This window comes from Pteropus alecto, unplaced genomic scaffold, assembly GCF_000325575.1.
Source record: "Pteropus alecto unplaced genomic scaffold, ASM32557v1 scaffold3, whole genome shotgun sequence".
Lineage (NCBI taxonomy): Eukaryota > Metazoa > Chordata > Mammalia > Chiroptera > Pteropodidae > Pteropus > Pteropus alecto.
The window spans coordinates 51,124,968-51,150,854 of record NW_006442484.1 but is presented as its reverse complement, the minus strand read 5'-3'; the positions used below and the strand labels follow the sequence as shown (position 1 = coordinate 51,150,854).

At 32.3% G+C, this 25,887-nt stretch overlaps 1 protein-coding gene across 1 annotated transcript in view; it reads left to right on the top strand.

Moving 5' to 3' along the window:
* NCKAP1 (NCK associated protein 1) overlaps positions 1-25,887 on the top strand; it is an 89,067-nt gene that overhangs the window by 42,503 nt on the left and 20,677 nt on the right. Inside the window, exons 14-23 of the mRNA XM_006921264.2 lie at positions 1,301-1,382; positions 3,752-3,810; positions 10,938-11,083; positions 12,733-12,865; positions 17,408-17,527; positions 18,164-18,303; positions 19,145-19,276; positions 21,538-21,756; positions 21,948-22,078; positions 22,350-22,447. Of these exons, the coding sequence (XP_006921326.1) occupies positions 1,301-1,382; positions 3,752-3,810; positions 10,938-11,083; positions 12,733-12,865; positions 17,408-17,527; positions 18,164-18,303; positions 19,145-19,276; positions 21,538-21,756; positions 21,948-22,078; positions 22,350-22,447 (1,260 nt within the window). The remainder of the gene's footprint in view (positions 1-1,300; positions 1,383-3,751; positions 3,811-10,937; positions 11,084-12,732; positions 12,866-17,407; positions 17,528-18,163; positions 18,304-19,144; positions 19,277-21,537; positions 21,757-21,947; positions 22,079-22,349; positions 22,448-25,887) is intronic.

Sequence of the window (25,887 nt, the reverse complement as noted above, 5' to 3'; positions counted from 1 at the left end):
ACTAGATGGAGCTCAGATGCTTCCTTTTTAGAATGTCCATTTAAAAAGGAATACAAAAGCTGATTTTTATTCATAGAATGTTATTACTTTGCTGTAATAGTATTTAAATACTAATTACTTATCAGATAAACCAGAGGCTCTCATGCTATCACCATCTAAAAAGTAAATCAGATTCCTGGTTTCATGTCATTTTGAAACTTGCTGTGGCTTGTGGATACTTATTAATAAATTTTACATATTTATGTTATAGTGTTAACGATTTTAAGTCATTCCATATCTTTTGGTATCTTTTATGTAAACTGTATGTTAACAATACTAAAAAAAATTAACTTTTCTAGAATTGTAATAGTAGCAGTAATAATACTAATACTAATAATTGTCAAATTATTGACAATATGCTTTATTACATCTGTACAATAACTCTAAGTTTAGGATTGGTTGTTATTTGTTGATGGTAAAAGACCTTATGTAACTTGCTCGGTATTGTGCAGTTCGTAAGTAACAAACAGAGCCAGTATTTGAAGTCAGTATACCTGAGCTTTTTACCACCTTTTCTTTTGTAAAGTATATGCATGGTGTTTTTAACCATTTGCTAGCATTTAAATTTAGAATTAAAATTGACCTGTTAATATTGTTCATTGTAATATGTTAAATTATTTTTTAAGTGTATAGTATAGTGACATTATGTACACTCACATTGTTGTGTAGGTTTTAATGTTTTGAAAAGTATGCTGTTCGTGAGCTAAATATTCACTTTTTAGAAACATTAACCTCCATTTCAGATGCAGTTTATCAAATTTTAATATTTTTTAGCCAGTTTGAGAGAAATTGTTTTGGTCTTAATTTTGTCAAGGTATAATTTACATTTATTAAAATTCACCACTTTTTAGTGTATTGTTTGAATTTTGGCAACTGTATATACATTCATGTGACCGCCACAACAGTTAAGATGTAGAACCTGTCTAATGCTTAGTTTTCTTGTGCATCTTTGTAGTTGATTCTCTCTTAGACAACCCTGACAGCCAGTCATCCTCTTTTTGTCACTTTTTGCCTTTAAAAAAAATCATACCAATGAAATCATATACCATATAATCATTTGGTTTTGATTTATTTCAACTAACATAATGTTTTTTGAGATTTCATCCAAGTTATTATATGTATCAACACGTTGTTCTTGTTTATTGCTGAAAAATATTCCATAGTATGGCTAGACCAGTTTATTTATATATCCACCAGTTGATGGACCTATGAATTGTTTCCCAATTAGATGATTTTAACCTTATTTTTTGTTTCTTTTCAGAATCTTTCTGTTTGCCCTGAAGATGAATCAATCATCATGTCCTCTTTTGTTAACACTATGACTTCCCTAAGTGTAAAGCAAGGTAATGAATCTTATCTAAATGAAATATTTTCCTCTAATTGAGTTTTTAAATTTTATTATTAAGGAAAGGATTTGACAGTTAATTTTTAAAGACTCACTTATTTTTTAGACATACAGTAGTCCCCCCTTATTTCACTTAGCGTTGTACTCTCTAGGTCCATTCATGTAGGTATAACTTTTGCCTTTACAGAACTTTACTACTAATAGTCTACTGTTGACAGGAAGCCTTACCAATAACATAAACACTAAATTAGCACATATTTTGTACGTTATGTATATTATATACTGCATTCTTAAAGTAAGCTAGAGAAAAGAAAATGTTATTTAAAAAATAAGGAAAAATACACTTACAGTACTATATATATTTACTGAAAAAAATTTGTATGAGTGGATCAGCATAATTCATACCCATGTTCAGTGATCAACTACTGTTTTTCCTATACATACACACCTGTGATAAAGTTTAATTTATAATTTAGGCACAGTACGAGGTTAACAGCAATAATAATTATAGAACAATTATAACAACATAGTGTAATAAAAGTTATGTGAATATGGTCTCTCTCAAAATATCTTATTTTCCTGTACTCACGTTTTCATTAAAGAACGTACTCTATGGCTTCTCTTCAACACATCTAAATTGCCAGTGTCACTACTCTTGTGCTTTAGGGCCATTATTAAGTAAAATAAGAGTTATTTGAACACAAGCACTGTAATACCAAAACAGTTGATCTGATAGCTGAGACAGGTGATAAGTTACTAACTATTGTATACAGTGTGGCTGTGCTAGACAGTTCACATCTGGGATGGGACCCAGTGGGACAGTATTAGTTGCATCATGCTACTCAGAACGTCATGCATTTAAAACTTAATGAATGTTTCTGGCATTTTTCATTTAATTTCTTTGGACTGTGGTTGACTGTGGGTAACTGCAACTACAGAAAGTGAAACCATAGATAAGGGGGGACCATTATATTTAATCTGTTCTCTTTTGTCTTTGTTCTCTCTGAAGCCAGTTTCCAAAATGGGTGTGCGATGATGTTTATAAAAATCATAAGAATTACAGCTTGAAATTTCTTAGCAGGAGAAAAAAGCATTTTATAATGGGGGGGAAAAAAAGTAAGAAAACAAGAGTTCCCCATATCATAAAAAGTGTCTATTTGGTCCAGAAAAACCTCCCAAAGAGTCCCTGGTGTATATTTCATCCTAGCATTACCTATGACAATAATAAATACCATGGTAAAATGTTTAATATGTGGTAGTCATTTTATATATACGTTATCCCATTAATCTGCATCAGTTTTAAAAGCTGTTAATACTTTTTTTGTGGCAGATTTGAAAACTCAAGGTTTGAGAGTTAAGCTCTCAGTTATTTAACATGATTTGACCAAACTCTAACAGGTAGTAAATACTAGAATGGGAATTTTAAGTTAGGTCTGCCAGTCTTAAAAGTTAAGATGATATATACTAGACTGCCTCTCCATTTTTTGAATACTTTATTCCAGTATATTGATATGGTGTTTTAGTTTTGTAATCTTCAAGTGAAAGGTATCAGAAACCTTTGTAATTTCTGAGTAATAAATAGATTTATTTTATCACACTTATGTAATGAAACTATTGTTAACTTGCCTGGTGATATTTGGTTTATATATAGAGTTATTTTGTGGGACTTCACTGTGCTATCTAAAGTTTCTAGTGGATTCTTCAAGCTCTGTTCTAGCTCCACTGAGAATCATAGTTAAGAAGAAAAGTCTATACATTTCTTTTGGCGTAACTGCCTCCTTTAACATCATCTTTATAGGATTTGAGAATTATTTCACTGTATTTTTAAGGGGACAGTTTAGTAGTGTTAAGTATTTTCACATGGTTGTACAACCAATCCCCAGAACTTTTTCATCTGGCAAAACTGAAACACTATAGCTGTTAAATAGCAACTCCCCATTTCCCTTCCCCCAGCCCCTGGCATTATACTTTCTGCTTCTATGAGTTCGACTAAACACCTCATGTAAGTGGAATCGAATTGTATAGTATTTGTCTTTTTGTTTCTAACTTATTTCACTAGCGTAATGTCTTCAAGGTTCAGCCATGTTGTAGGATGCGTTAGTCAGAATTTCCTTTTTTAAGGCTCAATAATAAACTACATTTTGTTTATCTGTTGAGGAACATTGGATTGTTTATATCTTTTGGCTATTGAGAATAATACTGCTGTGAATGTGAGTGTACAAAAATATCTCTTCATACCCTGCTTTCAATTCTTTTGTGTATATGTGCAGAAGTGGAATTGTCTTAGCTCTTAAAATTTGAAATGTGATTATAGATTTGTGAAAACATTGATTGGTTTTGTAATTTTTTTTTTTTTTCCTGTTACAGTTGAAGATGGAGAAGTTTTTGATTTCAGAGGAATGAGATTAGATTGGTTCAGATTACAGGTAAGAATAATTTAATAATTTTCATTACCATTCTTTTGGTATTAGTTTCATGTTTATAACATGATTCAATATATGTACATATTGCAAAATGATCACCACTATAGGTCTAGTTAACATCTATCACCATACATAGTTACAAATTTATTTTTCTTGTAATGAGAACTTTTAAGATCTACTATCTTACCAACTTTTGAATATACAATACAGTGGTCCCCCCTTTCCTTGGAAGATATGTTCCAAGACTCTCTGGATGCTTGATAACACGGATAATACTCTGTATATACTATGTTTTTTCCTAAACGTACATACTTATGATAAAGTTTAATTTATAAATTAGGCACACAGATTGACAATAATAATAATAGAACAGTTATAACAGTATACTTTAATAAAAGTTGTGAATGTGGTCTCTCAAAATATCGTATTGTACTGGACAGACCCTTTTTGTGATGATGAGGGATGATAAAATGCCTATGTGATGAGACAAAGTGAGATGAATGATGTAGCAGGCATTGTGAGGTAGTGTTAGGCTTTTATAAGGATTACTTGAACATAAGCACTGTGGTACCACAACAGTCAGTTTGATAGTCAAGACAGCTACTAAGTTACTAAGGGGAGGGTAGTATTTTATGCAGCATGGATACACTGGACAAAATGATGATTCACATCCCAAGTAGGATGGTTTGAGATTTTGTCATGCTACATAGAATGGTGTACAATTTAAAGCTTATGAATTGTTTAATTCTGGAATTTTCTATTTAATATTTTCAGACCATGGTTGACCATGGGTAACTGAAAACCCAGACAGTGAAACCGTGCATAATAGAGGACTGCTATACAGTGTGATTAACTGTGGTCACCATGCTGTGCATGGCACCCTGAGGATTTACCTTACTGGAAATTTATACCTTTTGACCACCTTTACTCATTTCATCCAGTCCCAGCTCCCTACCTCTGGCAACCACCAATTCGTTGTCTTTATCTTTGAGTGTCTTTGTTTTTTGTTTTGTTATTTTTTAAGATTTCACGTGATAAATGAGGTCATGCAGTTTGTCTTTCTCTGACTTGTTTCACAATTAGTTAGTATAATGTCTTCAGGGCCTATCCATATTGTTGCAAATGGATGATTCAGCTTTAAAAAAGGGAAATTCTGCCATTTACAGCAACATGGATGGACCTTGAAGTCATTGTGTGTGTCTGTCAACTTCTTTATCCATTTATCCACCAGGGGACACTTAGGTTGTTTCCACGTGATGACTATTGTAAGTAATGCTGCATTGATAGTAAGAGTGCAGATATCTGTATGAGCTAGTGTTTTTGTTTCCTTCGGATAAATACCTAGAAGTAGAATTGCTGGATCGTATGGTGAATTCTGTTCTTAATTTTTCAAGGAACCTCCATACTGTTTTCCATAGCTACTGTACCAATTTACATCCCCAACAGTAATGCACAAGGGTTCCCTTTTCTCCACATGGTCAACACTTGCTATTGCTTTTGTTTTTGATATTACTCATTCTAATGGGTGTGAGTTGATTTTGATATGCATTTCTTCGATGATTAGTAATGTTGAGCACCTTTTTATGTACCTGTTGCTATTAATGTATGTCTTCTTTGGAAAAATATCTGTTTAGATCATCTGTCCAATTTTTAAATCAGATTGTTTCTTTACTCTTGAGTTGTATATAGAAGAAACATACTAGTTGTTAAACTCGGATAAATATATTCTAACTTATGCCAATATAAAAGGTTTTTTGAGTAAAATAGATTATAATTTTAAAATGTCCAGATGTTTAAATTCCAGTATCTCTCTTGATTATTTTGATTTCACGTATTTAATTCTAAAGTGAAAGCACAAAATCATTTTTGATAAGGTATTTGTAATCTAGAACCAATTGATAAAAACTTTAGGCTTGTGGCCATATAGTCTTTGTCATTAGTACCCACTTCTTCCACTGTAGTGTGTGAGCAGCTGTAGACAATAACAAATGGATATAGCTATATTCCAATAAAACTTTATAAAAACAAGCAGCTGGCTCACAGGCTATAGTTTATCATGTCCTAATCTAGTGCCAAAACCTTCATTTTTCTGCAATGCAGAAATAAATACTGGAGTTAAATTTTTTCTTTTAATATATGACTCACATAAATAATTTTCAAGGGCTTTTAAAATTCAAGCCTAAAATCTTTGTATATATGTAAATTAATGGTAGAATTTAATTGCCCCTTAAATATTTCTAGTATTTTGGAGAAACTGTAGCCCACTGTTTCTGATAACTTCATATTTAAAAACTACATATATTTTAAAATAATAATACTATATACTTATTACAAAAAGTAGGAGTATCCGCAGGTAAAGTAGAAAATGAAAGTTTATACTTTTCTTAGTCTCATTCTCCAGAAATACTTACTTCTAATAACTGGTTTATATTCTTTTAGGTGTGTAAACGTGTAAATGAGATTATACTATATACTGCTCTGCAATTCAAAAAAAATAAAATTTTTATTTCTTAAAACATGAAAATATAAGCTGAACATGTTTGTGGAAGAGATTTCGAGTATAGTGTCTGGAAGGACTCCTAGGAAGAGCATACTTTTCTGGCAATCTGCTTATTTCCCTAAAGTGCTTTTGCTTTTCTTAGGTTCTTTCCTTCTAACCTCAAAATACACTGGTACTTTTCTCTCTCTTGTTTTGTGTTCTGTAGCATCTATTTTTAGAGATAATTTTATAAATGAGGCTACAAGAATTACGTAGCTTGCCTGAGGTTACAGAGCCTGGTTAGTGGGAGATTAGGGAAAAAAACTTGAAACACCATATATTAAATGTGAACATATTATAGATTATTTTCTTTCTATTGAAAACAAAGTTTAGAAATTAGCATTTCTTGGTTTTTAAATAAGCTATGAAACACCACAGAAGTAGAGCTTATAAAGGGAAAATAGAAGTAGAATTGCTTCACCAAAGGATATACACATTTAAAATTTTGAAAATTATTGTCATAAGCTTAAACTGTTTCAGTCTCCTGTTTTCAGATTGTGAGAGTGCTCATAGCAATATTTGGTTTTAGAAAATTTTAGAGATTTAGATACATTTCAAATTAACCCTTATGAAGTACTTCCAGGATTATTAAACTTATTTAAAAGATTCACTTGAGAATTTTAGCTTTATTTGGTCATATGGCAGAATATAAAGCATTTGAGTGAGCAGAACTGATATATTCCTGTGTAAGATTTTAAAATTTTTATGAGATATTTATCAGAACATCACTCACTGTCTGATTATTTCATATATTCTGTGTGTATATTAGTTTCCTAGAGTTGCCATAACAAAGTACTACAAACTAAGTGGCTTAAACAACAGAAGTGATTGTCTTACAGTTCTGGAGGCCAGAAGTCTGAGATTAAGGTGTTAGCAGGGTTGATGCCTTCTGAGGGCTGGAGGGAGATCTGTTCCTTGCCTTTCTCGTAGCTCTTGGTGGTTTGCTGGCAATCCTTGTTGTTCCTTGACTTGAAATGCATCTCTGTAATGACATTCTCCCTGTTTCGCTTCACATAGTGTTCCTAATATACGTCTCTCTGTGTCCAGATTTCTTCTTTTATAAAGACACCAGTCATATTGGATAAAGTTCATTTTAGGTTAATTACCTTTGTAAGGACCCTATTTCCAAATAAGGTCACATTCTGAGGTACAGGGTTCTGTGGTCTCAAGATATCTTTTTTGAAGACATAGATTAAATCATAACATTGCTCTTAACCATGATTGGATCATACAGTCACTTAGTCCCTTTCCTACTGCATAATAGACTCTTATTTTTTAGTGACTATAGGACACAGCATACCAAGGAGAGAATGGGAAATACAGCTAAACCAGAGAAGTCTTTTCTAGGGAAAAAGGGCAAAAGTAAAAGGTCAGAGGCAGTGTCCAGAATCCCGGAGGTTCATACAGATGATGAAAAGGTCAACAGCGAAGGTTCCAAGCCTACCAGCTAGATCATAGGATACAGGAGATAAAATATTGAGCAGTATTATGTGATCTGTAGAAGAGTACAGCTCCTTTTTTGAAGACTTTATAAATTTTGCTATGGAGACAAGGCATAGAATATAATGAAAAAAAGCAGTTGAAAATCTAAAAGATTAATAAGTTAAAAGATGTCCATTATCGATTAATTACAGTTTTCATTATCAATTAATTACAGTTTTCTCAGAAGGGAGAAAGCTTTTTTCAAATTGGAATTGCTAGTAATGGCTTTATAGAGAAAGCAGCATTTTACTTGGACATTGAAAGATGGGTAGAATTTGAATAGGAAACTAGCTTACAATGAGGAAGGGGCAAACAATGAGGAAAGGGCAAATAAAGAGACTTTAGTATAAAGTATTACTGCAAGAAGGAGCACATATTCACAAGAGATGAATGATCTGGCTTTAATCAGTGATTAGGTAGAAAGACAAGAGTACTTAGGTATAAGCCCCATGGCCAGAGAAAAGGTATAGAGTTACATTGTTATCAGTGGTTTTTGAGTGGAGCAGGACCGAATATGCCTTTGGAAGACTTACAGTATGCTTTGTGCCTTCACTGAAGTGCTATCCAGTTTTTATCCTAAGGTCATTGGTCATTTGTGGATCACTTTGATCTTTCTCTGTCTCTTTTCTAGTCTTGAGTTCTTCCTCTCTACATGTATTCTCTGTCCTTTTTTTTCTGCTTTCTAAGGCATCTCATTTCCATGTGTATTCCATTAGTTCCTTAAGCATCTTCAGTCACTCTTTCATTTATCTTCCTTTCTGTCTTCTAATTTATTTGGGTTGTTCATGTCTTACAGTTTTATTTAAACCTATTTTTCTTTTTTAGTAAAATATGTTTGTACTTCCATTGTTGTCAAGCATTTCAAGTGAGTGTTTTAAATTATCTCGTTTTGTCACCATTCATCTTACTTTCACAGTGATACATTAATTTAGAATCTGTAAAATGAAGGTCAGTTAGTGGAAGTCTTATTGAACTCATGGTCACAGCTGGCTCCTCTTCCTACTCTAAAGCTGATTAAAGGTTTATCAAACATCATTTGGACTTAGTGTATGATAAATGTCCAGAGTATATCTTGCCATCAGAAGACTACTGATGAATTATTGAAAGAATTATTAATGAAAGAATTATTACTAATTCTTTTCCCTTTCCTAGCAGATAAAAACAACAAAATATAAAACTGTTTTCTCTCTGATGTCTCTTAGTGAACGGTTAACTTCATTCATATAGTAGCTCCTTGCCATTGTGTAGGCTGAGGTTTGATTTTTTTTTAATTTATTTATTTTATTTAGTTTCAAGTATGCAGTACATTTGTTAGACATCTATATAGTTCATAAAATGATCCCCCCAGTTGCTTGCTCCCTCCCTCCCCTGGTCCTCCACCTAGCCAGCATATTAATGCTGACTGCATTCCCTATGCTATGCTTGCCATCTCCATGACCATCTATCAACTACTAATTTGTACTTCTTTAACCCTTCACCCCATTCTCCTAGCCCCGCAGTGCTCCTCCCCTCTGTCCGTCACCAAATTGTCCACTATATTTGTGAGTCTGTTTTTGATTCGTTTCTGTTTTTGTTCCTTAGATTCTGCGTATAAGTGAAATCATATGGTATTTATCTTTCTCTGTGAAATTTGATTTTTATCCTACTTACAAAGTAATAATTACTTAGTGTCTTGCTTTTTCATGGATACTGGCAGAAGACATAGGTTTCCTGGATCAGAGACAAAGAACTTAGTTATGCACTGCACAGGAAGCAGCATGAGCATCAGCATATATGCATTATTTTTTCCTTGCTTCCATGTCCCACAGGGGTAGTACAGAGGGGCCCAGATAAATGCTATGTATACAGTGGATTTGTGTTGCAGATAAGGAACACTGAGTTTGAAGAACCTTCCATTTTATCATCAACAGGAAGCTTACTTGCTCTTTGTTGCACAGGGAGATATTACCTCATTCCTCAAGTTTGGTAGCTGCAAATGCAACTCTGAGAAGTGACCTAAGTAACCATACTGAGTAGTCTAGGTCTTGCATTCTTGGTATACAAGATCCTACATGAAGTGTGGGTGCACATTAGAGCCCGAAGGAATGTCTCCCAAAAGCCAGAACCCTGACCATCATCCATAATTTTTCTGTGGCCCACCATATCTACTTATTTCCAAGATTTAACTCTTGTAAACAACCAGCCCACTAGACCAGACCATCATAATCCTGTCTGGATTATTGCCTTCACTGCCTCCTAACATCTTTTTCTTGTTCCCTTTCCACCCTCCCTTCCCCATTTCTCCCTTTCTAAAACAACAGTTGGCCATCACACAGAACCTTCAGTGGTTCACCACTGAAAGTGTAAATTCTTTACCATAGTAAACAGGAGTCTACATGATCTGGTGGAATCTCTTCTTTTACTATTTCCCTTCTTTTCTTTGTACTCAAACTAGCCATAGCGAACAGTATTAATTCTGTAGGCACCTCTTTCATTCTTGTTCTTTGTCCTTCTGGAATGCCCCCTATCCATGGACAGCATTCTGCTCTCTGTGAGTTGGTATCTCTGTAGTGGAATTTCTTTTCCTACAACCTGTGCTGATGATTTTGGTTAAATCCTATCTTTTTGACCAGCGTACACTAATTTTTACCATCTTCAGTGCTTTTCTGGACTCCATCAATTAGTACAGTGTATTTTACTATCCAGTTTTTAATGATTTAGTATAATCTAAAACCTCACTGAGTCAATGCACAGTACGTACTTTCATCTGATTGTTTCCTATGTATGTTTTCTCTCAAACTAGATTCAAAATTTTTCGCTACGATTTACATGACAGTTAATTGTTTTATACTTTCAATATTGTAACTTAAGTTCCTTTGGGGTTCAAGATCAATTACCAAATATTAGATTCTGTTTTATGGGCAGTAGTATTTCAGTTTGTTTATTTAAAGAAATTCTTGATAGGAATTTTAAATTTGGGTTATATAAGAGAACTTTTAATAAGAGAACTGATGTTACTGATACAGTGTCACAATAAATTGTTTTATAATAGTGGGTGTTGTAGAATGACAAGACTAAATTCATCGGTCTATAATTAAACTACTTTTGTTTTTTTGCTGTACTTTTATAGGCATATACTAGTGTCTCCAAGGCTTCACTTAGCCTTGCCGATCACAGAGAACTTGGAAAGATGATGAATACAATAATTTTTCATACAAAAATGGTGGATTCCTTGGTGGAAATGTTGGTGGAAACATCAGATCTCTCCATATTTTGGTACGCTGTAATCTTCTTTAAATATTTTAGTATCCAAAGATACCTTTCTTGATTTTTTTTTTCTTTTTAATATTAGTATGGTCCTTAAGACAGTTCAGTAATAATAAACTCAAGAATAAAGAGAAGAGTAGACAACTTGCTAACAAAAAAATGACCAAGTTGGGATTTTATGTCTATTTTCAATTATTAAGAGCAACTCTTTCTGGTGTGAATTTATTTTACACTTTTTTTGAGAAAGTGAAAAAAAGTCACTTCAAATTGTCTTAAGCCCTCTTGCATCATTAGATGAAGGGGAATAAAGTGTGGATCAGGGTTAAATAGAGTAAATGTTGGAAATAAAATCCAAGTTATTTCACTCTACAGTATTAGACATTAATATTGTGATGATGTGATGACCGCTCCCTCCATTGTGCTTCACTCTTCTTTCTATCATAGATTCTTTAGTTACACTTAATAGTTTACAAGTGTTTGCCCCTTTATTCCCACATAATGTCCTTGAAGAAGGTCATGTTTTCATTTCCTTAGTGTTTAACATAGTAGATACTTAATAAATGTTTGAATGAATACATGAACCTGATTATGATCAAACTAGTAAACAATGGAGCCAGAATTCATAGTCAAGTATTCTGGCTCCAAAGTTATACAATATCAACTGTATGTCTGCTTCTTGGCCTTTTTTCCTATTTTTTTAGGGAAGCAGATTGGAAAAACCTAGTATGTCTCTTTATTTGTAAAATGCCGAGAGAATCTCAGTGGACACTGATTTTGGCAGTTTGTTAGGTTGGCTTTAATCAGCAGTACTGCAGAAGAACTCCAAATTACCAGGCAATGAAGGCATTAGGATCTTTTAAAGGAACTTGTAAAACACAATTTACATGTCAGATTTACAAGAATTTTAAAGATTATTTGGAACCCTATACTTTTGTCTGACACAAAGACTTCCTTGGAAAGAAAATGAAACATTTTATGTTAACATATTTTTGAGCTATAAAAACGTTCCTCTTGTTAAAGAAGGAGACAGCAGTTAGAAAGTCCTCTTCCCTTAAAAATGAAAGCAATTTCAGTAATGTTTAAAATTTGTAATTTTCTGTTTAACTTTAACTAATTTTTATCTATTTTCTCATAGTCACATTATCATATCCAAAATAAAAACATGTTTATCTTATTATTCTGATATGTATTACATTTTTTATAATATTCTTTAACATCTCTTACATCTGAAAGTAATTAAAACTGGTGGTGTGTCATTGTTTAACTGACAATGTTTCTTTTTCTTGTACATAAAATAGTGGTGTTTCTTTTTTCTTCTTTTTTTTAGTGGTTCTTAAAATCGATAGTGACTTAGCTTTGTTGAAATATGATGATGTAAGATTTGAATGTCATATTCTTTTGCCATAAATACAGTTTATTTTCTGCTTAAGTTTGTATTTTAAAATTTGTTACTGTTATACAAATAATATTTTTATTACTCTGGAATGATTATTGGTGTGTAAGAAGTACCCTGGAAATATAACTGTTCTCAAGGTAATAAATGCTACCAAATGGTAACTTTCATTCACTTTAATCAAATTAACTGTAAAGCACTATATCATGAAAATTTTAACTATAAATATTGTGATTCTAATTTTTTAATTTGTTTTCTTATATAGTTTTTATAGTCGTGCTTTTGAGAAGATGTTTCAGCAATGTTTGGAGTTACCCTCTCAGTCAAGATACTCAATTGCATTTCCACTACTTTGCACTCATTTTATGAGTTGCACACATGAACTATGTCCAGAAGAGGTAAGTTCAGAGTAATACTGTGATTTATATGGTAGGCAGGATAAACTAAAACAAACATATAACCAACCAAATATTAACAAAGTCTGATTACCTAATTTAGCTTCCTACCTAATATATCTCTATACAGAATTGGAAGAATGCTTGAATAGATAGAATAGATGTTTGGATGGATGGATAAATTCACATACATGTTTATAAGAACATATAAAGTCACTTGGAATTAACTTTATTAAAGTAAATAGTGGGTCAGGTAAAATATTAATGGTAAAGTTATATACAATAATTGATTTCGTATGCTTGCTTTTCCTCTTAAACTATCATGGAAAAGACTTGAAAATTGAATGTACAGATTAGTGACTAAACATAAACATGTCAAAGAGGAATTTCACTGACTCGTTATACAATAGCTATAGTAAGTAAAATCTAGATTTGCTGGTATTTGTAAAACATACATAGGCATTCAGGCACTCAGAGTTATTGTGTAATTGAGATACTTAGTAATTTTGTTGATACCAAGTATCTATCAAAAATGTACTTAGTATTTCTTCTAATCTTTAGGGAAAAAATACCACTTTGTAAATGGATAAGATATATATTAAAATTAAATTGTTTAATTTAACTTAGTGTTGAATTCCTTTATTTAGAACTGTAGAACTTGTAGAAAAGAAACTTAACAGGTAGCAGTAGCATTAATAATATCTTTAAGCATTGGATAACATCTTACAGGTTTGTATTCCAGTATTCCATTGGAAGCAGACTCTGAGAAAGAGATTAGCCTGGAGGAAGTTTATTAAGGGAATACTTTTAGGATTAATACGCAATTAATAGATTTATAGAATTTTTAGATTAATAGATTCCCCCTGGCAAGCTTTATACCTAAGATATACTATTAATTTTTTTCCTCACCATTATCCTTCCCATTAAATCACCCATAAAATCCTCTTAATTTTATTTGCATGGTATCATTCCTTGAATCCATCCTCTACTTTCCATCGCTTTTGTCACTGTTGTAGCTCAGATATTCAGTATTCCACCCCCCTATCTTTAATTCTCCCGCCCCCCACTTCCACCCCTGACCTATGGATGTTACTGTTTCCCCTTAAGAAGTGGATCTCTGAAGGCGGGGCATCTCCTCCCATATGTTCACTGTGTGCACCTGGGGCCTGGCGCCCAGATATTCAGTATTCTTTATATGTACTCCTGAATAATTTTCCTGCCTTCAGTCTTTCTGCCTTTAAGACTGTCTAATACAATGGCACCAGAGTACCTCTTTTCCTTCTTAAAGAATCATCATTGGTTCTCTGTTGCATATGGAGAAAGTAAAATTTCTCAGCCAGGCATTTAAAATCCTCAACAATCTGATCTCTACTCCATTCTTTTTTATTGTCTTTTTTTTTACATTGTGATTCAAAAATACATGTATATATAACATTAAAATATGCCATTTTAATTATTTTTAGATGTACAGTTAAGTGGCGTTAATGACCTTCACAGTATTGTGCAGCCATCTCCACTATTCATTTCCAAAACTTTCATCACCCCAAGCAGAAACTCTATAAGCATTAGGCAGTCACTCCTCATCCTTCCTGCCCTTGGTATCCTCTGCTTTCTGTCTCTATGAATTTTGCTTGTTCTAGATAGTTCATATAAGTGGAGCCATTCAATATTTGTCCTTTTGTGTCTGGCTTATTTCACTTAGCATAATATTTCAAGGCTCATCTATGTGATAGCATGTATCAGAACTTCCTTTTTATGGGTAAACAATGATCTGTTGTATGTATATACCACATTTTGTTTATCTACTCATCTGTTAATGGACTCTACCCTCATTCTTGTCTTCAACTTACCACTCCCTACTCTTTAGAACTAGCCTAGTACATACAAACCATACTAGTTTACTTGTCTACTTTTTGGCCCCCTAAAGGCTTTTCCTCAAACATAAAGTTCATTTCACTGTACCTCTACCTGTTGTACTCTTTCCTTTTCTTCAGTAGTCAGGTTAAATCCCACCTCCAAAAAGATTTTTAGCATTCCTCTGGTTAGAATTTGTCTCTTTTTTACCATATTTTCATAGTACTTTATATCATTATTATAATGTTTGTCATCTACCTTAGATCACTTATTTTAATGTTTCTGCCTCATTTAGTTGGTTCTTGAATAGGATAAGACTCAATTCTTATTAAATAGTTACAACAGGTAATTAATAGTATGTTTATATTTATATAGTGTGTTTATATTTTTAATAGTGTGTTTATATTTAATAGAACCATAAAATTTACATAGCATTCCCTTGTTTTGCATTTGATTGTTGTGACAAAGTGACAACATAGTACCGCTGATAAGTATTCTTAGTTTAATGATGAAGAAAGTCTTTGGTGGACTGATTTTTCTTTCTCCATATAAGCATGTAGCTAGTGAGTGGCAGTGTTCTGTTTTTCATTTAGCTAATTTGTTAAAGACTGTTATTTTCTAGCTGCCTTGTTAAATTAAATTCTGTGATAAAAAGACACAGTCTCTGCCCTTGACAAATCCATGATCTGACGATCTGTGTTGTGGTAGCAGTACACATGGGGTACTTCAGGACCGTTGAGGGAATTAACCTAAGTGAGGATAGAGTAAGTTGATATGCATAGTTCTCAGCGCAGTCTGGCTTTATAATTTTAGTTTTAGCCATTCAGCTTATTTAGATCAGAGATATTATATAAAAAGCCTCCAGAACAACTTCTTAATGCCGAGGCCACATTTTTGAGCTGGAATGCTTAAAATAAATTTGAGAAAGAGTACCTTTTAAACTAGATTTGAATTTATACCCTGCTAGGTCAGCAGGACCCCTGAATAATGGCAGTACTAATATGTTGATCTATCTGTACCATCGAATATAGTAGTTTACTCATTTTTTCCAGTCCTATTGTTTAAAAATTTTCTGTATGCTGTCTCCCAGATTTTTAACTCCAGCCCAGACCTTTCCCTTCAGTTATAGATTTTTCTTTATATCCAGATGCAACTTAGGTATTTTTAGCCATCTGAAATGTAACATGTCCAGAATAGAACTATTTGATCTTCTTGTTGCCCCAACCTTGGAGTATTTTCTGGTTTGGGCTCTACCTTTATATGTACCCAAACTCCTGCCTCTTCTCCCCCTGACCAAGCCATGTCATCTTTTGCCTGGATTACTAAGAGATCCCTGTGCTTCTGCCATTGTCCTCCTAAAGTCTGTTCTCAGTACTGCGGATAGAGGCAGAGGGCAGTTTGAAGAGAGACTTGTGACATGTTAAGAAAACTTGTTTTTTTTTAGTCTCAGTATTTCTGAGCCGTTGAAGCGGAGTAGTAAAATCAGATCTGTATTTTAAATAAGTTAGTCTAGTAAATGTGAAGCAGTGCTAATTCAGTGTTCTTTTTTAGGAATAAGTGACAGTAAGAGATGTTTTATCTTGTAGGAGTCAGAATTTGGTTAAACAGAACCCTAAACGTTTATAACTTGAAATCTTTTCTTAAATGAACCAATATTTACTTGTATTTGGCCTGTAGATCCCTTTTAAAGTTTTAAAGGGCATTTTAAGTAAAACACATTGTAAGGTATCATGATAGATCTAGGAACATTTATTTTGCATGTTTAAGTATTTTCATATTTTATTATGTTACCTTAATTTCAGCAGTGTAAAAATATGCCATCTCTCTATGTTTTTTATATAATTAGGGGTGGTGAGGGAAGGAAAGCTCTTTAAAATATCTCTCTATTAAGTTTTACAACTGTGTAGTACACAGTTTTACAATATTATGTACTCAACATTCCGGTTACCATTGACAAGGAAAACCTATTAAACTATCGTAAAACCCACCAAAACAAAAAAGGTACAGAATACTATAGATAGAGGTAGTTGGGTTTGAGTGTGCTTATGGGTCTACTGATACAGATATAATCTAAAAATTCATTGTAATGTTCTTTTTCTCTACTGCATTCAGAAAATTCATGCTCAGCTTCTTTTCTCTCCCAGATGGGGGCGGGGGCAGTTTCATTTTAGGGAGTTGAGTGCCTTGTGAATTTCTTTGTTTTACCAACTGATTTCTAACAATTTTATTTAAGTATTCAAGCTTTTCTTTTTTGTTTATACACTAAAAAGTTGTTTGTTGTGTCAAGATTTTTATATATGTGTATGTGTATAAATATGTATATAAATCAAGTAAGATTAGAAAACATTACTGTAAATAAATGTATTTCACATCTTATGTTTGATAAGGACTTTGTGGAATTTAAAAATTAAATTAATAGTTTCTCATGTAAAGGAAAATACTTTTTTTTAATATTCCTTCCAATACTACTTTACTTGTATAATCAGCAAGTACTTATTTTATGTCAACTCTGTGCCTATACAGTATAGTAGGTTAATTGTTATGAGATAAAAGAAGTCTATAACACTCCCCACCCCCACTCCTTATTGTAGAATAGATTTTATTTTCCATGTTTTCTAAAGTGTTTTAATTCAAACTGCTTTCTTATAACTTTTACTATTTTTTTTATTATTTATTATCCTGCTTTAACAGCGACATCATATTGGAGATCGCAGTCTTTCCTTATGTAATATGTTCCTGGATGAAATGGCCAAACAAGCTCGAAATCTCATCACTGATATTTGCACAGAACAGTGTACTCTTAGTGACCAGGTGATAATTTATATGTTTCGTTACAGGTAGTAAATTTGTGTAAAAAGGAAAGAAAATGATCCGTTAGCCAGTTATTTTTTAATTTTTTGTTTTTTTATTCTCACAATCTCAATAAAGTTCATTACCTCTGCTTGTAAGGCTCCATTATCAGGTTTTTGAAAATTGTCACTATCTTTAGGATTGCTTACTGTTTAATAGCCAACCCCTAGCTTGGCATTGAAGTTCCTTCCTGATAGTTCAAACCTCTCTATCCTACCTGCACTCTATGCTTCATCACCTAGAAGTGTCCTAATATAGTTTTGTTCTTCATAGGCCATTTTCCTTCCAGTAACATGTTCTTTCTCATTTTTTGCTTGCCTACTCTGTTTGTACTTATCCTTTAAACTACAGTCTTCATAGAACTTCCTCTATGAAGTGTTTCTTCACATATGATTGATCTGTTTCTGTTTTTCACCAAGCTATGTGGGCTCCCTAAGCTAACTAGCGAGGTAAACTCTACTTTTTACTCACATCTCCATTCTTAGTGCTAGCATGATATTTCCTACATAGTCTAGATTCAGCTAAGGTTTATTTCAATAGTTAATATGTTTTCAAAGTAATTGGTGTCTTCTAAGATTTCTTTCTTTTAAAATTTAGTTGCTGCCCAAGCATTGTGCCAAAACCATTAGTCAAGCAGTGAATAAGAAGTCAAAAAAACAAACTGGTAAGAAAGGAGAACCCGAAAGGGAAAAACCAGGAGTTGAGAGCATGAGGAAAAACAGGCTGATAGTGACCAAGTAAGCCATTTACTTTTACTACATCTTTTTTTTATATGGCATTACTACTGAGAACATGCTAGTAATTGTGATAAATTCATTACCCAGTCATTAGTTTTTTGTTTTTGTTTTTTTTTTTTTAGCTTTTGTGAACTTGAATAGCAAGTTAGTGCTTATTTTATCCCAAAATACAGATTTTGGATTTTTGAAGAAAGTAGATGTAATAGACAATATATTGTCTTTATATACAGAATACTGAAGGCCAAGAATTTGTCTAAAAATTTAGGGGGTACACTATAAGCAGTCTTTTATTTTCAATTTACTTAAAATTAGATATCTGAGACCTTATTTTTGGAATGTTTTCATGTATTATAACATACCTGATATTTTAAAATGGATATATAAGAATAAGTAGCATTCAGGGCTCTTTTGGAGGGAGGCATAAGTGGGCAATAATGGGTAAACAATTTTTTGTTTAAAATAAAAATTTCCTACTTTCTCACTTCCTACATTGAGGAAGGTATTTGCCATTTAGCAGATAACTTTCTTCCTCTACAACAGAAAGTTAAGCAGGAGTTAGAAATGATTGTCTTTATGGTGTGAAATAAGCTCGCTCTTGTATATTAAGTCAATATAGTCATCTAAATATAGAAACATATGAACGATGCTATCTTTAGAAAATTGCTCTCATGTATTAGTGATATCCTTAAAGATTTTGAACTTCATTAGATGAGTTTAGGAGAGGAATTGAATTCTGTAATTATTATCCCCAAATAAGGTCTGATATGTTTATAAAATTAATTTTGTATTGCTCTAAAGAAATGTTGAACATTTTATTTACTATTTATTAATGTTTTCTCAGCCTTGATAAATTGCACACTGCACTTTCTGAGTTGTGTTTCTCTATAAATTACGTACCAAACATGGTGGTTTGGGAACATACCTTTACTCCACGAGAATATTTGACTTCTCATCTGGAAATCCGCTTTACTAAGTAAGAAAAAATATACACTGTTTTTGTTTGTTGGTTCAATTAATGAGTTGGTTGTATTTATTTCTCATATCTACATAATGTCAACATTTATGAGGAAAGCATTAGTAGAACTGGGAAGTATAAAGAATAGTGAACGGAGAATTACTTAAATTACCCATATTTGTGTTCCATGATTATTGTTAACTATTCGTGACACTGGACAAGACAGTTAATCTCTGTGAACTTCAGCTTCCTCATAAGCAAAATGAGAAGATTGGAGCAAATCAGTATATTTCAGTTGGCAGGTGGCAATCCAAGAGGGTCATGAAATCAGTTTAAAAGGTTGTAGTAAACATTTAAGAAAAGAAAGAGGGAGGAGGGAAAGAAAGAAGTAGGAAAAAATTTGTACATCGAACATAGTAAGTATAAATATTCCTTCATGAAACTGTTCAATTATGTGTATGTATGTGCACACTGAGTTGTGATGCTGGATACATATCTTATCGGGTATCACATTCAAATATTTGAAAACCTCAGGACTAGATGAACTCTTAAGTCTTTTCTGGATTCAAATGTATGTTGTTATGCCAATAGAATTCTAGACTTTTGAGGCAGTCAATTCTAATTAGAGTTTTATAAGTTTTATATATATATATTATTGATATATATATAATATACATATAATTTCAAGAAACATATATATGTTTCTTAAAATAATATATGCAATAAGTCAGAAACCTTTCCACTTTGTTTCTTAATTCTTTTTCTAAACTTAAACTTTATGAAAGAAAATATTGATTGATTCGACAAGTTTTTCTTGAAGGTCTTAAAGCAATTTATAAAACAAAATTTTGCCAAAGATTTTCCAGAGTTTTGTAGTTTTTAACAAGTAGCATTTGTGTCATATGCATAAAATTGTGATAGGTACTATGAGTAGTAAATGAAACAATATAAAACTTAGAGCTATAGTTAATGAGATGACTACAACAATTAGGAAATAGAATAAGTGGGCACTGAATTGGATATTAAGTTATCAGTTGATTAGAGAAGAGCCTGGTATTGAACAAAGACTGTCTTTTGCTCTCCTTTAGTAAGGCAGGCATTTGACAGTGAAACCCAGAATGCTATAGTTTTCAGACCAAAGGGGAATTATGCACTCTAGTATTTATTATTCTCAACTAGGTGGGAGTAGTAGAATGGTAGGTGGAAAGTAGGATTTCGTTTACAGCTTCCTTGTTTTTCTTCTGTAATCATGCAGTCTGGTTCATTAGTCTGTGAAGAAGCAGGCATTCTTTTTACCAAACATCTACTTAGTGATCAAGATCAAGGCAAAACTGTAAACTACTTTACCTGATAAAGATTTTTATGCCAGGACAAATAACTTGTGAGTATTAGTTGGTTGATTTTAGTTGATCACTTGAGCACAATCTTAGGACTTAGGGACTATATATAAGGATAACATTTTTGTCTTGAATTGGTTTTGTGGGATTGTTTCTAATGATGAGGTTTGTCTGTTGTCTTTAAAGATTCGTCCTTACAAATACTAAGAGCTTTAGAAATCTAATGCTCAGGGAGTTTCAAAGAAGGTAAAATAGGGGTGGGTGGCCAGTGAAGGAAAGTACTTTAAAAATTTGTGTTTCTTTTTAGGCTTATATAGTTTCTTGGGATAGAAACCAAATATAACTGTGTTTTATGTGCTGTGAGTGATTAAAGAACAATAAAGTTTGGTTTGTTGCCATGTTTTGACTGTAATATATTTTGCTGAGAAGTAGCATTGAGTCAAGCAGATGTGGGATCAAACTGTAGACCCATCAATTTCAAAGTGACCTTGATCAGTTTACTTGAGTCTCAGCCTTAGTTTTTTTCATCTGTGAAATGTGATAATAACAATTACATAGAGGGTTATTAAATATGAGCATTATAGGTAATATATATAAAGCCTAAAAAACTACTAGCACATAACAGTGCCAGATGAATTCAAGCTATGGTCTAGTAGTCATTGCATTTGTTACAGACAGTGTATCATGTTAAAAGAATTTATCCTTAAATCAGATCTAGAATTTTTCTAATCACTTGCATTTCTATTTCATTGTACTTTTTAGATATTCATCTTTTTTAGGCTGTTTCTTAAGAAGATAATGATAGTAATTTCATGGCTTTGTAACAAATTGTATTTGAAATTAATTTCATTGCTTATTTAATACTAGAGATCAGTAGGTTGAATGGCCCATTTACATAAATGTATAAGTTAGAGCTCTTTTTTTAATCTTTTTTGCCCCCAGGTCAATTGTTGGAATGACAATGTATAATCAAGCCACACAGGAAATTGCAAAACCATCAGAGCTTCTAACAAGTGTCAGAGCGTACATGACTGTACTCCAGTCGATAGAAAACTATGTGCAGATTGATATTACAAGAGTATTTAATAATGTTCTTCTTCAACAAACACAACATTTAGACAGTCATGGAGAGCCAACCATTACAAGTCTATACACAAATTGGTAAGGAACACATTTAGAATTTGGAGTGATATAAAGTTTTTTTGCAGTGAACTACTTGGGAAAGTTATTTTTTTATGGATAAGTGTTCATTCATGTTATCAGTCAACTTAAAATTATATACAGGAATGTATACCAAAATAAATTTTGAATTAAACAGTTTCTCCTGGTTATAAATTTACTTTTCTCCTTAGGTATTTGGAAACTTTGTTAAGACAAGTCAGCAATGGTCATATAGCTTATTTCCCTGCAATGAAAGCATTCGTGAACTTACCTACAGAAAATGAATTAACATTCAATGCAGAGGAGTATTCTGACATATCAGGTGAATAATACTATGACACGTTTTGGAGAATGAAGAAATGTTGATTCTTTTGGCTTCGATTTTGTTATGACTACTTTCATTCAATTATATGCATACTCATACATTATATCATAGACTTACTTTTGCATATGTGTTACTTTTTTTACTCCAGAGACTTTCTCAGAATTTTTGCATTAATAATTTGTCTATAATGGAATGTTTTGATGTTAATGTTCATTTTCTTGAAGTATTTGCTCTGTCAAAGTGTAAAATGAATTACATTTCCTTTCAGAAATGAGATCATTATCAGAACTGCTAGGCCCATATGGTATGAAGTTCCTAAGTGAAAGCCTTATGTGGCATATTTCATCGCAGGTTGCTGAACTTAAGGTAATACAGTCTTTATCACTTTTAGCTTATACACATTAATTTCTGAAAAACATTTCAAGAAAATCAACAGCTAGCCTAGAATGTTAATTACTTTTACCTGACATGGAAGTTCTCATATGTGAATGAAATTGTAGAGCTAGCATGTCTTTCAGTAGCACCTTCATTTTGTTCTGTTTCACAAATGAAAAAACTAAAAGCCTAGGGAGGTGAGTTGTCTTGCTAAAATGGGTACTAAAACTCGGATTTCTTGACTTTTTGGTCTACCTTTATTCTCTTTTACTATAATGCTTTTCTTTGAATGACCGTGTTCACAATCTAGCCAAAGTCATTTGTTTAAATTTGTAGTTTGAATATATTCATTTCTACAGTTAAATAATATAAACATTATTAGACTTAATGTTTTTTTCTTATTATTAAGCAGTCTTTTAAATTACCTTAACGTCCTTTTAAGCTGGATGAAAAATGTGTTTAGAATACTTAGCATTTTAATAAAGATGTAAAAGGGCTAAAATAGCAGCATTTTAAATAACTCTTTTTTAAAGTCTTTTAAAAATTAATATTCCAGTGTTAAGGTGATTTGTATTAAATGAGTCTGTGTGTATAATAGCTGTCTAGTTTTCATAAGACTTCACTTAAACTTTTGAGCTTATGACCAGAATAGAAAAAACATGTTTTAAAATATGTTTTTTCTTTGTGAAAGTTTTTTGGTGTTTATTTATGCCTTGCATTTTTTAATTATTTAAGAAGAGAGTATGTCGCATTGATAAGTAGCTTGCATTTCAAATATAGCACTTAGAGACCTAAATGTGGTAATCTGATTTACTGAAAATCAAGCAAATGTATAGGATAAGTCAGTTCCTGCAAAGTTAATAATATTTTGCTGAATGAATGAAATACATGGCAAGAGTCAGTGTCACTAAAAGGAGAGGCAGTATTACCCAGTGGTTAAGAACTCAAGCTTTCAAGTCAGGCTCTCCTGAAATGCAGTCCTGTTACTTACAAGCTTTGACTTGGGCAAAGTTTGAACTCACTAGGCTTTAACTTTGAGAGAATATGTGAGTTAGTTAATACATGTCAGACACTTAGGTACTCAGCATAGCGCCTGACATACAATAAGTACTGAGTAAATATTATTTTGATATTCATCATGTTATTGTCCTCTCATTGTTCTTTTTTAAAAGAATGTTTTGCAATTCTTATATAGAAGTCAACTTTTAGATACTTTATAGTGCAGATTTTCAATACACAAACTTTATACCTACTATGGTTTTAAATACACAAACATTGCAATGCTAATTTTTATTTTTTCCAAGCAATACTATTAGACTCATTTCACTGTGAATACATTATCTTTTCTGTCCTACTGTTCTCAGGTAGCAAATTTCTCATCTCCAGTTTATTTTGTGTTTCTTTCGGTATGAGATAATAGAAGAATTATGGCCCAGTAATTTTAGTTTTGCCAATTTGTTTTTATTAAAACTGAATAAGTATGTACTTCTAGAATTGTTAGCATTTTTAGTGCCTCTTTGTTCTTTCATGTAGTGAATTGAATATGTGATGTAGTTATAAAACTTAGCTTGTTTGGCTCTCTCTGTATTCATATCTATGAGAATTCAAAGGTATCCGATGTCTTTACAGTACTAGGAGGCCCCTTGTAGGTCTGGCCTTTCACTTTTCCTCACCTCCTTTACTCTTCCAGCATGATGTACTTACTTGTAGTATCACTTCAAAATACTCTTTACTGAGATACTGTCTTAGCTCGCCTTCTCATAACATTCATGTATTTTTCAAATGTCATTCTATCAGAATATCTTTCCTTAACCACACTTTTAAAAATTTATTTATTTTATTTATATTATTATTTTTTTATTATGATGACATTGGTTAACAAAACCCAGTAAGTTTCAGGTGTACAATTTGGCATTTATACTTTTTTAAAAAATAGCAAGCATCACTTCTTATTCTCATCATCCAGCTTTACGTATATCTTACCTGTAACCTCCCATATCGTGTATATGTTTATGCCACTCTCACTAGAGTAAAAATTTAATTATAAATTCTCTTAAAACCTTGATGCTAAATTAGTTTCCAACATAGAGTAAATGCTTGGTAGATATTTGTTGGATGCAAAAATAAAAATAGCTACTAGCTTTCTTGACTCTTTACTTTTGTCTAGGACTTTCTAAACTTTTCACATGTATATTATTAAGTCCACCAAATTCTTAAAACTAGAGTTGTCCCCATTTTACAGATTAGGAAAGTAAGACCAAGAAAGATTAAGTAATTTGTCTAGGCTCACCTGCTTAATAAGTGTAAAAACTGAAGTTTGAACCTATTTAGTCTTATCTAGCTCCAGTTCTTATACTAGTACCATGTCTTTAGGAATGAAAGGGATCTAAGCAGTCATCTAACCCTCTAACCCACCCTTATCTAATGCAGGAACATATACATTTTTCCTGGTAGATAATCTAGTCTTTTTGAAAATGAAGTATAGTCTCATCAATTACTGCATATCTCTAGTTATGTTTGAGTCAGTATCTAAACAGTAATTTTTGATTGGTCCTCATTCTTAGAAGAGGCAGAGACTGCCTTTCACAGGATCACTCTTTACATGTTTAAAAACGTGTATATTACCTTCCTCTTTCCCATGTGAAATATATTCATATTCAGTCTTACTCTTTTCTGTACACATTTTCTCTTGTTGGCGTCGCTGTTAGAGAATAGGGCCAATTCAGAGTGAGACTAAACTTCAGCTAGAGATCTGAGTAGTGAGGATGTACTTACCTATTCTGGATACTGTACTTACTAATACAATTTAAGAGAGCATTAATACTTCTGGTAGCTCTATCAAACTATTTTCATATTAACTTGGAATCAGATAAGTTTTCTTGTTTTTTACATATACTGACCTTAAACCATGGCTCTCCACATCTTACATTTTGTACAATTTATTTGTTGTTCTTTTAAAAATTTATTTGTTGGATACTGTCCATTATTTCTGGATCTTTTTTGACTTCAAATTTTGTTAGTCTTGTAACCACTTTTATATGTTTAACTGTCTTATTTGTGTCCTAACTATTAATGTGATCAAATATATTCTTGAAAAAAAAATGGAAGAAGCTTGTGTTTTAACATTTCTCTCATATCTTAGAGAGACTATGTTTTCTTTCTCGGATACTTTTAAAATTAAATTTAAAGGTGATCTGATGATAGTATAAATAATGTTGACTTTTTTAATGCTATTGAATTTTATGATTTAAGAGTATTTGTTGGCTGGATTCTTTTTCAAATATCTGATAATAAACCTGAGTCAAAAAGCCAGACCAAATAAACATTTTATATAAGAGCTTGGAATCATCATCTTTGAGATATATGGGTGTGAGTTAGCTTGAGTTTCTCATTAAATGTAATATGCTCCCCAAACCAAGATTGCTTAGAAT